This window comes from Scyliorhinus canicula, chromosome 1, assembly GCF_902713615.1.
Source record: "Scyliorhinus canicula chromosome 1, sScyCan1.1, whole genome shotgun sequence".
Classification (NCBI taxonomy): Eukaryota; Metazoa; Chordata; class Chondrichthyes; order Carcharhiniformes; family Scyliorhinidae; genus Scyliorhinus; species Scyliorhinus canicula.
The window spans coordinates 294,226,887-294,239,381 of record NC_052146.1 but is presented as its reverse complement, the minus strand read 5'-3'; the positions used below and the strand labels follow the sequence as shown (position 1 = coordinate 294,239,381).

The 12,495-nt window shown below is 54.1% G+C and overlaps 1 protein-coding gene across 3 annotated transcripts in view; it reads right to left on the bottom strand.

Moving 5' to 3' along the window:
- smyd3 (SET and MYND domain containing 3) overlaps positions 1-12,495 on the bottom strand; it is an 894,585-nt gene that overhangs the window by 85,023 nt on the left and 797,067 nt on the right. For all 3 annotated transcript variants that reach the window (XM_038815506.1, XM_038815488.1, XM_038815496.1), the window contains one exon: positions 10,178-10,352. In XM_038815506.1, the coding sequence (XP_038671434.1) occupies positions 10,178-10,352 (175 nt within the window). The remainder of the gene's footprint in view (positions 1-10,177; positions 10,353-12,495) is intronic.

Here is a 12,495-nt window from a genome sequence, read left to right as displayed (position 1 = left end):
CCAGAGGGTGGTGACGGTGTGGAATGCACTGCCTGGGAGGGTGAGAGGGGTGGAATGCCTCACATCCTTCAAAAAGTATCTGGATGAGTACTTGGTGCATCATAACATTCAAGGTTAGGGGCCAAGTGCTGGCCAGTGGGATTAGGTGGGCAGGTCAGGGCCTTTCATGCGTTGGTGCAGACTCGATGGGCCGAAGGGCCTCTTCTGCACTGTAGCATTCTGTTATAATGGATGGCGGAGCAGCTCAAAGGGACAAATGGCCTCTTCTTGCTTCTACTCTCTATGTAGACCCATTAATATCTTACTGAAAGATAGCACCTCAGACGATGCAGCGCTCCCTCTGTACTGCTGGATTATTAGCCAAGGTTTTTGAATTGAAGCCTCTCGAGTGAGATTTGGACCTATAACTTTCTAACTCAGAGGAAAGAGTGCAACGCACTGAGCCACGGAATTCTTGGGGCATTATTAAAGGGACGATTCGGAGAAGCAGACTAAACTAATTAATCTATAAATTTTCAAACAAAGAAATCCTGATATTTTGTTGATCCCAGCCCAGTTGGCCAAGTACTATGAAAGTCACTAATACTTTTCTTGTCCATGGGTTTATGCACAGGTCACAGAAATACTTATGTCTGCTTCTGACCTGCCAACACAGTGTCCCAGCACTCTCTCTTCACACTATTCACACTATTTTGATACAACAGTCAAAAAAATGGGTCAAGTGTAAAAAAAAAAGGCAACATTTTCCAAGGAAACCTATCCACTTAAATGAACATGTTCTTCCCAAGGCTGGTGATACACTCCACCTCCCGCAGTGCCTAACCGTCACGGAAGGCCAGTCTCTCTTTATACTCATTTGAACAAATCGGTCTAATCAAATGGACAAATTACCAAGCTAACTAATAAATCAAAGTAATAGCCCCTTAAAGGGGGCACTAAAACTTATGTCAAAATACTTTAAGACAGCTTATCAAATCAAAATGATAATTTTGGGGACTGAGTAGGCACTCCAGCCCCCGGTGTTGTCCACCGGGCGTGGAAGACAGCAAGGGGCTAACGTAGACAGTCTCTCTTTGTAAGTACTCTAAATACTTAATTAAATAATGCCCTTCACCTGTGTATCTTAACAACATAATTAACATATTATCAACACCTAAGGGATGTGGAACTGGATTTAAGGGAGCCCACATGCATCACTATTTGTGGGGTTATTCATATATAGCAACAGAATATTGAGTTAAATGTATGTTTTCTAATATTGCGTTCGGAGGTCTTGTGGCACAGTGGCTAGCACCCCTGCCTCTGAGATCAGAAGTTCCAGGTTTGAATCCCACCCCAGGGCTTAATGGCCAAGGAAGGTGTGTGTGCATTCCAGTCAAACAGGTCGACTGTCAGCCTACACATCCCTCCAGACACGTCAATGGCTGCCGGTAAGAGTGGGAGAGATTCCCGGTCAGCCACGCTGGATAAACCTCTGGTGACAGACTAGTGACTTGTTCCAGGAACTACCAGCTACGGAAACAGACAAAAGTCTATCTCAGCTCAACACTAGGGTGCGAGAGGAGAATTGGAATATTGCATTGCTGGTTCGTCTAGCATTGTTGGCACTACTGGAGTAATTTACTCAACGTCAACTGACTGGAAGCTTCTAGTGCAGACCGACCTCTGGATTTAACTTTTCATTGTACGTCAGTCCATCTTTTGCAAATGAGAAGGACTCCCAGTATTCTCCCAGTTGGATAATCCGGAACCGACAACATTAAATATATTTCACTGAAGCTCACAGGAAAAAGGCAAAGGAATGATTCATTTTAACTTGCTGTTTGTGTGTCATTGTGATAACAGTTAAATACAGATGTGGGAGCAATGTCAGCTTCCAGTCAAAGACAAATTCATGTCTCTATATATGAGCTCAGAGATGTTAGAAAAACAAATCGTACTGACATGTGGAACAGGCTGCTTGTTTTCCCTGTCTCAACTTTCATCGTGAATAATACAAAATCTCGGGGTTGTGTGAGAGGGAGTATGTCTGACCTCCTGAGCATCCCTAATTTCCATCGCTCCAGTAGCGGTGGCTCTGTGTTCAGCTGCTGAGGCCCTAAGTTCTGGCTCGAATGCCCTTCATCAATGTCGCCACTTTTCTTTCCTCCTCTAAGATCTATCGCTTTGGCCAAGCTTTTGGTCATTCTCCCCCCACCTCCCCCGACTCCTTCACGGGATGTGGGTGTCGCTGGTTAGGCCAGCATCTTTCTCCCCGTCCCTAATTGCCGTCGAGAAGGTGGTGGTGAGCCGCCTTCTTCAACCGCTGCAGTCCATGTGGTGTAGGTACACACACCATGCTGTTAGGGAGGGGTCTTCCCCCAAAGTCTCATTTTGTGGCACAGGGTGGGAGTGTGCTGTTAACACTCCTGCAAAGTGGCTTGGGACATTTTGTTCTGTTAAGCCAGTGCATAAACAAAAGTGTTGTCGCTGAAGGTGAATCGCTGGGTTAGGTATCGGATGTCTGCATCCCAGCTATTCCCGCCAGCCGCCACTTTGAGCGATGTCATAAACATGGCGGGTTGCAACCTGCGGCCAGGAAAAGTGACATCAGGCACTTTTTAAATGCCTGCTTCAGTTTTAAATTTCCCCAAGTTTGAGATCTCTTCAGGCCTGTATAAAAGAGGTCAGGTCAATCCCTTTGTGAACCTTGAGGGAAACTTGTGGCATTGAAAACTCTTTGACGGGTGAGAGAATGAAAGAGATTAACACAGACAGAGAAGAGGTTTGGAGTGGTCCAGCAGGCAGGCTCAAAAGTAGATAAATCTCCAGGGCCAGATGAAATGTATCCCAGGCTGCTGAGTGAGGCAAGGGAGGAAATAGCAGGGGCGCTAGCAATAATTTACAATTCTTCCATGGCCACAGGAGAGGTGCCGTGGACTGGATGATAGCCAATGTGGTATTATTATTCAATAAGGGAGGAAACTACAGGTCAGCATGTCATACCTCAAGGGTGGGGAAACTATTGGAATCAACTCCGAGACACAGAATTAATCTGCATTTGGAGAGACAGGGATTAATCAACAACAGTCAACAGACTCAGGCTGTCCACTCACTCGGTCTGTCTTCCCACTCGGGCTGTCCACTCACTCGGGCAGTCCCCTCACTCGGGCTGTCCCCTCACTCGGGCTGTCCTCTCACTCGGGCAGTCCCCTCACTCGGACAGTCCTCTCACTCGGGCGTTCCTCTCACTCGGACAGTCCACTCACTCGGGCAGTCCCTTCACTCGGTCTGTCTTCCCACTCGGACAGTCCTCTCACTCGGACGGTCCTCTCACTCGGACGGTCCACTAACTCGGGCTGTCCCCTCACTCGGGCTGTCCTCTCACTCGGACAGTCCCCTCACTCGGACAATCCACTCACTCAGGCTGTCCACTCACTCGGTCTGTCTTCCTACTCGGGCTGTCCCCTCACTCGGGCTGTCCTCTCACTCGGACAGTCCCCTCACTCGGGCTGTCCACTCACTCGGGCTGTCCACTCACTCGGGCTGTCCACTCACTCGGGCTGTCCACTCACTCGAACAGTCCCCTCACTCGGGCTGTCCCACTCACTCGGGCTGTCCACTCACTCGGGCTGTCCACTCACTCGGGCTGTCCACTCACTCGGGCTGTCCCCTCACTCGGGCGGTCCTCTCACTCGAACAGTCCCCTCACTCGGTCTGTCTTCCTACTCGGGATGTCCCCTCACTTGGACAGTCCTCTCACTCGGGCGGTCCTCTCACTCGGACAGTCCACTCACTCGGACAGTCCACTCACTCGGACGGTCCTTTCACTCGGACGGTCCTTTCACTCAGACAGTCCCCTCACTCGGACAGTCCTCTCACTCGGACGGTCCCCTCACTCGGACTGTCCCCTCACTCGGGCTGTCCCCTCACTCGGACAGTCCACTCACTCGGACAGTCCTCTCACTCGGACAGTCCCCTCACTCGGGCTGTCCCCTCACTCGGACAGTCCCCTCACTCGGACAGTCCCCTCACTCGGACAGTCCCCTCACTCGGACGGTCCTCTCACTCGGACAGTCCCCTCACTCGGACAGTCCTCTCACTCGGACAGTCCTCTCACTCGGACAGTCCACTCACTCGGACAGTCCTCTCACTCGGACGGTCCCCTCACTCGGACTGTCCCCTCACTCGGACTGTCCCCTCACTCGGGCTGTCCCCTCACTCGGACAGTCCTCTCACTCGGACGGTCCTCTCACTCGGACGGTCCCCTCACTCGGACGGTCCACTCACTCGGACGGTCCACTCACTCGGACGGTCCACTCACTCGGACGGTCCTCTCACTCAGACGGTCCTCTCACTCGGACAATCCTCTCACTCGGGCTGTCCACTCACTCGGGCTGTCCACTCACTCGGGCTGTCCACTCACTCGGGCTGTCCACTCACTCGAACAGTCCCCTCACTCGGGCTGTCCACTCACTCGGGCTGTCCACTCACTCGGACAGTCCACTCACTCGGGCTGTCCACTCACTCGAACAGTCCCCTCACTCGGTCTGTCTTCCTACTCGGGATGTCCCCTCACTTGGACAGTCCTCTCACTCGGGCGGTCCTCTCACTCGGACAGTCCACTCACTCGGACAGTCCACTCACTCGGACGGTCCCCTTTCACTCGGACGGTCCTTTCACTCAGACAGTCCCCTCACTCAGACAGTCCTCTCACTCGGGCGGTCCTCTCACTCGGACGGTCCTCTCACTCGGACAGTCTTCTCACTCGGGCTGTCCACTCACTCGGGCTGTCCCCTCACTTGGACAGTCCTCTCACTCGGACGGTCCTTTCACTCAGACAGTCCCCTCACTCGGGCGGTCCTCTCACTCGGGCTGTCCCCTCACTCGGGCTGTCCCCTCACTCGGACAGTCCACTCACTCGGACCGTCCTCTCACTCGGACGGTCCCCTCACTCGGACTGTCCCCTCACTCGGGCTGTCCCCTCACTCGGACAGTCCACTCACTCGGACCGTCCTCTCACTCGGACAGTCCCCTCACTCGGGCTGTCCCCTCACTCGGACAGTCCCCTCACTCGGACAGTCCTCTCACTCGGACAGTCCCCTCACTCGGACAGTCCTCTCACTCGGACAGTCCTCTCACTCGGACAGTCCACTCACTCGGACAATCCTCTCACTCGGACGGTCCCCTCACTCGGACTGTCCCCTCACTCGGACTGTCCCCTCACTCGGGCTGTCCCCTCACTCGGACGGTCCTCTCACTCGGACGGTCCTCTCACTCGGACGGTCCTCTCACTCGGACAATCCTCTCACTCGGGCTGTCCCCTCACTCGGACAATCCTCTCACTCGGACGGTCCTCTCACTCGGGCGGTCCACTCACTCGGACGGTCCACTCACTCGGACGGTCCACTCATCCGGACGGTCCTCTCACTCGGACAATCCTCTCACTCGGACGGTCCTCTCACTCGGGCTGTCCCCTCACTCGGACGGTCCACTCACTCGGACAGTCCTCTCACTCGGGCTGTCCCCTCACTCGGACAGTCCTCTCACTCGGACAGTCCACTCACTCGGACAGTCCTCTCACTCGGGCTGTCCTCTCACTCGGACAGTCCTCTCACTCGGACAGTCCCCTCACTCGGGCGGTCCTCTCACTCGGACAGTCCTCTCACTCGGACAGTCCCCTCACTCGGGCGGTCCTCTCACTCGGACAATCCCTTCACTCGGACAGTCCTCTCTCTCGGACAGTCCTCTCACTCGGACAGTCCCCTCACTCGGGCGGTCCTCTCACTCGGACAATCCCTTCACTCGGACTGTCCTCTCTCTCGGACAGTCCTCTCACTCGGACAGTCCTCTCACTCGGACAGTCCTCTCTCTCGGACAGTCCTCTCTCTCGGACAGTCCCCTCACTCGGACAGTCCTCTCTCTCGGACAGTCCTCTCACTCGGACAGTCCCCTCACTCGGACGGTCCCCTCACTCGGACGGTCCCCTCACTCGGACAGTCCCCTCACTCGGACAGTCCCCTCACTCGGACAGTCCTCTCTCTCGGACAGTCCCCTCACTCGGACAGTCCCCTCACTCGGACAGTCCTCTCTCTCGGGCTGTCCTCTCTCTCGGACGGTCCCCTCACTCGGACGGTCCTCTCTCTCGGACAGTCCTCTCTCTCGGACAGTCCCCTCACTCGGGCAGTCCTCTCACTAGGACAGTCCCCTCACTCGGGCAGTCCCCTCACTCGGGCAGTCCTCTCACTCGGACTGTCCCCTCACTCGGACAGTCCCCTCACTCGGACAGTCCCCTCACTCGGACAGCCCTCACTCGGGCAGTCCTCTCACTCGGACAGTCCCCTCACTCGGGCGGTCCTCTCTCTCGGACAGTCCTCTCTCTCGGACAGTCCTCTCTCTCGACAGTCCTCTCTCTCGGACAGTCCCCTCTTCGGGCTGCCACTCACTCGGCTGTCCACTCACTGGACAGTCCTTCACTCGGACGGTCCTCTCACTCGGACAGTCCCCTCACTCGGACAGTCCTCTCTCTCGGACAGTCCTCTCTCTCGGACAGTCCCCTCACTCGGGCGGTCCTCTCACTCGGACAGTCCCCTCACTCGGACAGTCCTCTCACTCGGACAGTCCCCTCACTCGGACAGTCCTCTCACTCGGTCTGCCTTCCTACTCGGACAGTCCTCTCACTCGGACAGTCCTCTCACTCGGACAGTCCCCTCACTCGGACAGTCCCCTCACTCGGACAGTCCCCTCACTCGGACAGTCCTCTCACTCGGTCTGCCTTCCTACTCGGACAGTCCTCTCACTCGGACAGTCCTCTCACTCGGACAGTCCTCTCACTCACTCACTCGGACGGTCCACTCACTCGGACGGTCCACTCACTCGGACGGTCCTCTCACTCGGACGGTCCTCTCACTCGGACAGTCCTCTCACTCGGACAGTCCCCTCACTCGGACAGTCCCCTCACTCGGGCGGTCCTCTCACTCGGACAGTCCTCTCACTCGGACAGTCCCCTCACTCGGACGGTCCCCTCACTCGGACAGTCCTCTCACTCGGACAGTCCTCTCTCTCGGACAGTCCTCTCACTCGGTCTGCCTTCCTACTCGGGCGGCCCTCTCACTCGGACAGTCCCCTCACTCGGACGGTCCCCTCACTCGGACTGTCCTCTCACTCGGACAGTCCTCTCACTCGGACAGTCCTCTCACTCGGACAGTCCCTCTCACTCGGGCTGTCCTCTCACTCGGACAGTCCCCTCACTCGGACAGTCCTCTCACTCGGACAGTCCTCTCACTCGGACAGTCCTCTCACTCGGACAGTCCCCTCACTTGGACAGTCCTCTCACTCGGACAGTCCCCTCACTCGGGACAGGTCCCCTCACTCGGGCTGTCCTCTCACTCGGACAGTCCCTCTCACTCGGACAGTCCCCTCACTCGGACAGTCCTCTCACTCGGACAGTCCCCTCACTCGGACAGTCCCCTCACTCGGACAGTCCTCTCACTCGGACAGTCCCCTCACTCGGACAGTCCCCTCACTCGGACAGTCCTCTCACTCGGACGGTCCCCTCACTCGGGCTGTCCCCTCACTCGGACAGTCCCCTCACTCGGACGCTCCACTCACTCGGACGGTCCACTCACTCGGACGGTCCTCTCACTCGGGCTGTCCTCTCACTCGGGCTGTCCCCTCACTCGGGCTGTCCCCTCACTCGGATGGTCCACTCACTCGGACGGTCCACTCACTCGGACGGTCCACTCACTCGGACGGTCCTCTCACTCGGACAATCCTATCACTCGGACAGTCCTCTCACTCGGACAGTCCTCTCACTCGGACGGTCCTCTCACTCGGACAGTCCCCTCACTCGGACAGTCCTCTCACTCGGGCAGTCCCCTCACTCGGACTGTCCTCTCACTCGGGCAGTCTCCTCACTCGGACAGTCCCCTCACTCGGACAGTCCTCTCACTCGGACAGTCCCTCACTCGGACAGTCCTCTCACTCGGGCAGTCCTCTCACTCGGACAGTCCCCTCACTCGGACGGTCCACTCACTCGGACGGTCCCCTAACTCGGGCAGTCCTCTCACTCGGGCTGTCCCCTCACTCGGACAGTCTCCTCACTCGGACTGTCCTCTCATTCGGGCTGTCCACTCACTCGGACAGTCCACTCACTCGGACAGTCCCCTCACTCGGACAGTCCTCTCATTCGGGCTGTCCACTCACTCGGACAGTCCACTCACTCGGACAGTCCCCTCACTCGGACAATCCCTTCACTTGGACTGTCCTTCACTCGGACAGTCCCCTCACTCGGACAGTCCCCTCACTCGGACAATCCACTCACTCGGACAGTCCCCTCACTCGGACAATCCCTTCACTCGGACTGTCCTTCACTCGGACTGTCCTTCACTCGGACAGTCACCTCACTCGGACTGTCCTTCACTCGGGCTGTCCACTCACTCGGGCTGTCCACTCACTCGGACAGTCCCCTCACTCGAACATTCCCTACACTCGGGCTGTCCACTCCCTCGGACAGTCCCCTCACTCGGACAGTCCCCTCACTCGGACTGTCCACTCCCTCGGACAGTCCCCTCACTCGGACATTCCCTACACTCGGGCTGTCCACTCACTCGGACAGTCCTCTCAGAAACATGAAGCATAACATCTTGGCTGCAGTGCCAGAGGTGCCGTTTGCAGCCTACACTCGAGGGGGCCAATTGGCCTCTTCCAATTTCGTATCATGGCGGAATGCACTGAATCAGATGAAAGATAGCGGAGGTCTGGAACTCTCTGCCCCAAAAGCAGTTGAGGCTGGCGGGTATGGTGGAGGCGGGTGAGAAGGATGTGCAACAGAGTCACAGAAACTTTACAGGCCAATTGAGTTGGTGCTGGCTCCCTGAAAGAGCATTGTACCTAATCCCACTTCCCTGCCTTATCGCCAAAACTTTGTTCAATATTTCTTTTTCGATAGCAATTGGTCTTCCTCCTGAACACTTCAATCACACCTGCCTCCACCACCCTCTCAGGAAGTTCGTTCCAGACTCCAACCACCCTCTGAGGGGAAAAAACTTTTTCCACATCCCTCCTACTCCTTTTGCCCATTATTCTGAATCTGTGCCCTCTAGTTATTGATGCGCTCGAGTGGAAAGTTTCTCAATATTTACCCTGTCCATACCCCTCAGGATCTGGAATACCTCTGTCAAGTCTCCCCTCATCTTTCTTTTCTCCAAGGAAAGAGACCCAACCTCTTCAATCTATCCTCATAGCTACGGCTCTTCATCGTTGTGAAGCGCCTCTGCACGCTCTCAATTGAAAGTTTCAAACCTGAGATTGATAGATCTCTGTTAGGTAAAGTTATAAAGGATCACGAAACCAAGGCGGGTCGTTGAAGTTAAGGTACAGTTGATCCAGTAGAACGATGGAGCTGGCTCAAGAGGCTCAACAGCCTGTTGCAGTTGGAAAGTTGAATAACTTTGAGAAGATACGGTGACAGATTTGATGGCTGGAGAACCTCCAAGGAGTTAATTTGAATCGGAAAACTTCAGTGAAGTGCACATATTTTTTATTTGGTGATTAAATTAGAGACGTTTTTCTCTGCCGTGGTCTTTTAGTTACACTTCTGTGGGTCCAGTAAAATGGTCAAGATCAGCAGCCCTGGAAGATGTGTATCGAGGGACGGGCAACAATGTCAGGAAACTGTTAAATCAGATTTATGGGCCAAAAGAGTGAGACGGGATTATTAAACCAATTAAATACACGGGCTATGTTTTTATTATGAGTGAGATAAATTGAAATAGGTTTTGATTCTCAAAACGAGCGAGTGCCAGATTTGATGAGATTGGAAACAGAGGCAGGCACTGATGTACACATTCTTGGACAAGTCAAGGGAAAGTCGCCATATTCCTGGATCACCATGGGTTGCTTTCCCCTTTGATGGGGGAAGAGCAGACTGGTGGCGATTTAACCTGAGGATCACCACACCTCAGGCGAGGGGCAAGGTTGAGGAGGCGGGGCCTTCATGAGTAACCTCAGCCCTTTACAGGAATTGAACCCGCACTACTGGCCTCGCTCCACATCACTAACCAGCTGCCCAGCCCACTGAGCTAAACCACCCCCTTTGTAGCGTTCTCTCAGACACGCACACGCTCTATAAACACACACTGTCCCAGACCAACATAGGCAGAGGTGACACCATTACAATGGGAGTTTTTCCACTTACTGGTAGGGTTGAAGGGTCCTCACGCCGTAACCCAAGGCGTCCTCCCAGCGGGCGAGGTGAATGCAGGCGTCCATGGCGGCGTCGAGCATCTTCAGCAAGTGGAGGTTTGTGTCCGGGAGGACATCTCGATACTTATCCAGGATAGCTTGGCACAGGTCCACAATCTCTTCCGAGTCTGTTATTAACTTCAGTTAAGGAGACAGGTCGGAAAATAAAACAAAAACCCTACAGATTTTATTTTAGAAAAGACAGCTGCTTTCCCCTAAATAAGGGCATTTGCTCTGTTCCCGAGGGCCTCCGTGCTCCTGGCTACTTTCTTCCTCGGTAAACATTCGACACATAGTATATCTCCAATTTAATTAATTTTCTTTTATCCCAGAGCAGCGTGCCAGACAGTTCAAAGCAGGAGTAGTGGAGACTTTGGTGTTTTATGTGACCACATCCCTGCTGCTTCTCCAGTTTTTACACATGAGTTTATCCTCAAAAACCTGAAACACACCATCTACCCTCCAATACACAGGACTCAAACCACAGCTTCCTACTCAAACCCCTTCTTTGCCCAGTAAAATCTAAATTTGGTTTTGGGATACAAATGGCACTCATTAAGTGATCGTAGAATCCCTACAGTGTAGAAGGGGGCCATTCAGCCCGTCTGCACCCAACCTTCAAAGGAGCACCCACTCCAGGCCAGCGCCCCTGCCCTATCCCCATAACCCCACCTAACATAGAACATACAGTGCAGAAGGAGGCTATTCGGCCCATCGAGTCTGCACTGACCTACTTTGGCCCTCACTTCCACCCTATCCCCATAACCCAATAACCCCTCCTAATCTTTTTTTGGACACTAAGGGCAATTTAGCACAGCCAATCCACCTAACCTGCACGTCTTTGGACTGTAGGAGGAAACCGGAGCACCCGGAGGAAACCCACGCGGTCACGGGGAGAACGTGCAGACTCCGCACAGACAGTGACCCATGCCGGGAATCGAACCTGGGACCCTGGCGCTGTGAAGCCACAGTGCGAACCACTGTGCTACCGTGCGCATCCTTGGACACTAAGGTGTAGATTTACAAAGAGGATACCAACGCTCAAGAGGTTATACCTGTCAAGAAAGATTGAAAAGGCTCAGACATTCCCCTGGAATAAAGAGGGTTAAGAGATGACCTAACGGGAGTTCACATTATATTCAATACGGTATCGGTAGAGAAACTGTGAAGGCAACCAAAACTAGGAGCCCTGAACATCAGCATCTTGCCAATGAGTCCAATAAGGAATTCAAGAGACATTTCCTTACCCAGAGACTGGTTAGAATGTGAAACTCATTGTGGAACTCAACTTGGTTGAGCACTTGAGGCACCATCACATCCAAGGATATGGGACAAGTGCTGGTAAATGGGATTAACGCGAGATTAGGGATAGTTATTGTCAGTGCAGACTCGACAGTCATGTGATGCCTGCCCTGTCCTCCCCAATGCCCACATGAGCCAGGGTGAGGATCTCTCTCAGGCCCAGCCTGAGGTTGCAGCCCTGCTGTTGAAACTGAATTGAGGACGCACAGGTACAGTCCCCCATCAGCGATGTCATGGGGGTGGCCTAGCAGAGTCAGAAGCCTAACTCCAGTGCTTCCATGTCATATTGGAGAAGTTTCTGCCATGTCTATTATTTTATTGTATGAAAGGGGGGTAACATTGAGAACAAATGCATATCTGGGATGCAATGGCATGGTGGTATCGTTATCGGACTAGTAATCCAGAAATCCAGGTTTTGGCGGCCTAGTTTTGAATCCCACCGCGGCAGATGTTGAAACCATTATCGATTGTCATAAAAACCCATCTGGATCACTAATGCCCCTATAGGGAAGGAAATCTGCCGTCCTTATCTGGTTTGGCTCCACAGAAATGCCTTAACTTGCCCTCTCAAATGGCCTAGCAATTAAGGATGGACAACAAATGCTGGCCCAGCCATCGACGCCCACATCTCATGAAATAATTTTTAAAAAACAACAAAAGCTGCAGTTATAAAGTCTACGGGCGAGATTCTCCAATAATGGGTCTATGTCTCCACGGCAGTGTGAAAACCGGTCCCAACCACTCCGCCGTCAACGGCCCCCGAAAGTGAGGAATTCTCCCCCTTTCTAGGGGACTAGGTTGACGCTGGTGTGGTTCCCACAGCTCCAGCTGGCGCCGAAGGGCCGGCGCAAGTTCGCACATGCACGGAATGGCCGGCGTATTTCCGCGCATGAGCAGGGGTTCCCTTCTCCGTGCCGGCCCCCTGGCAATATGGCCGAGCCCTACAGGGGCCCAGCGCAGAAGAAAGAA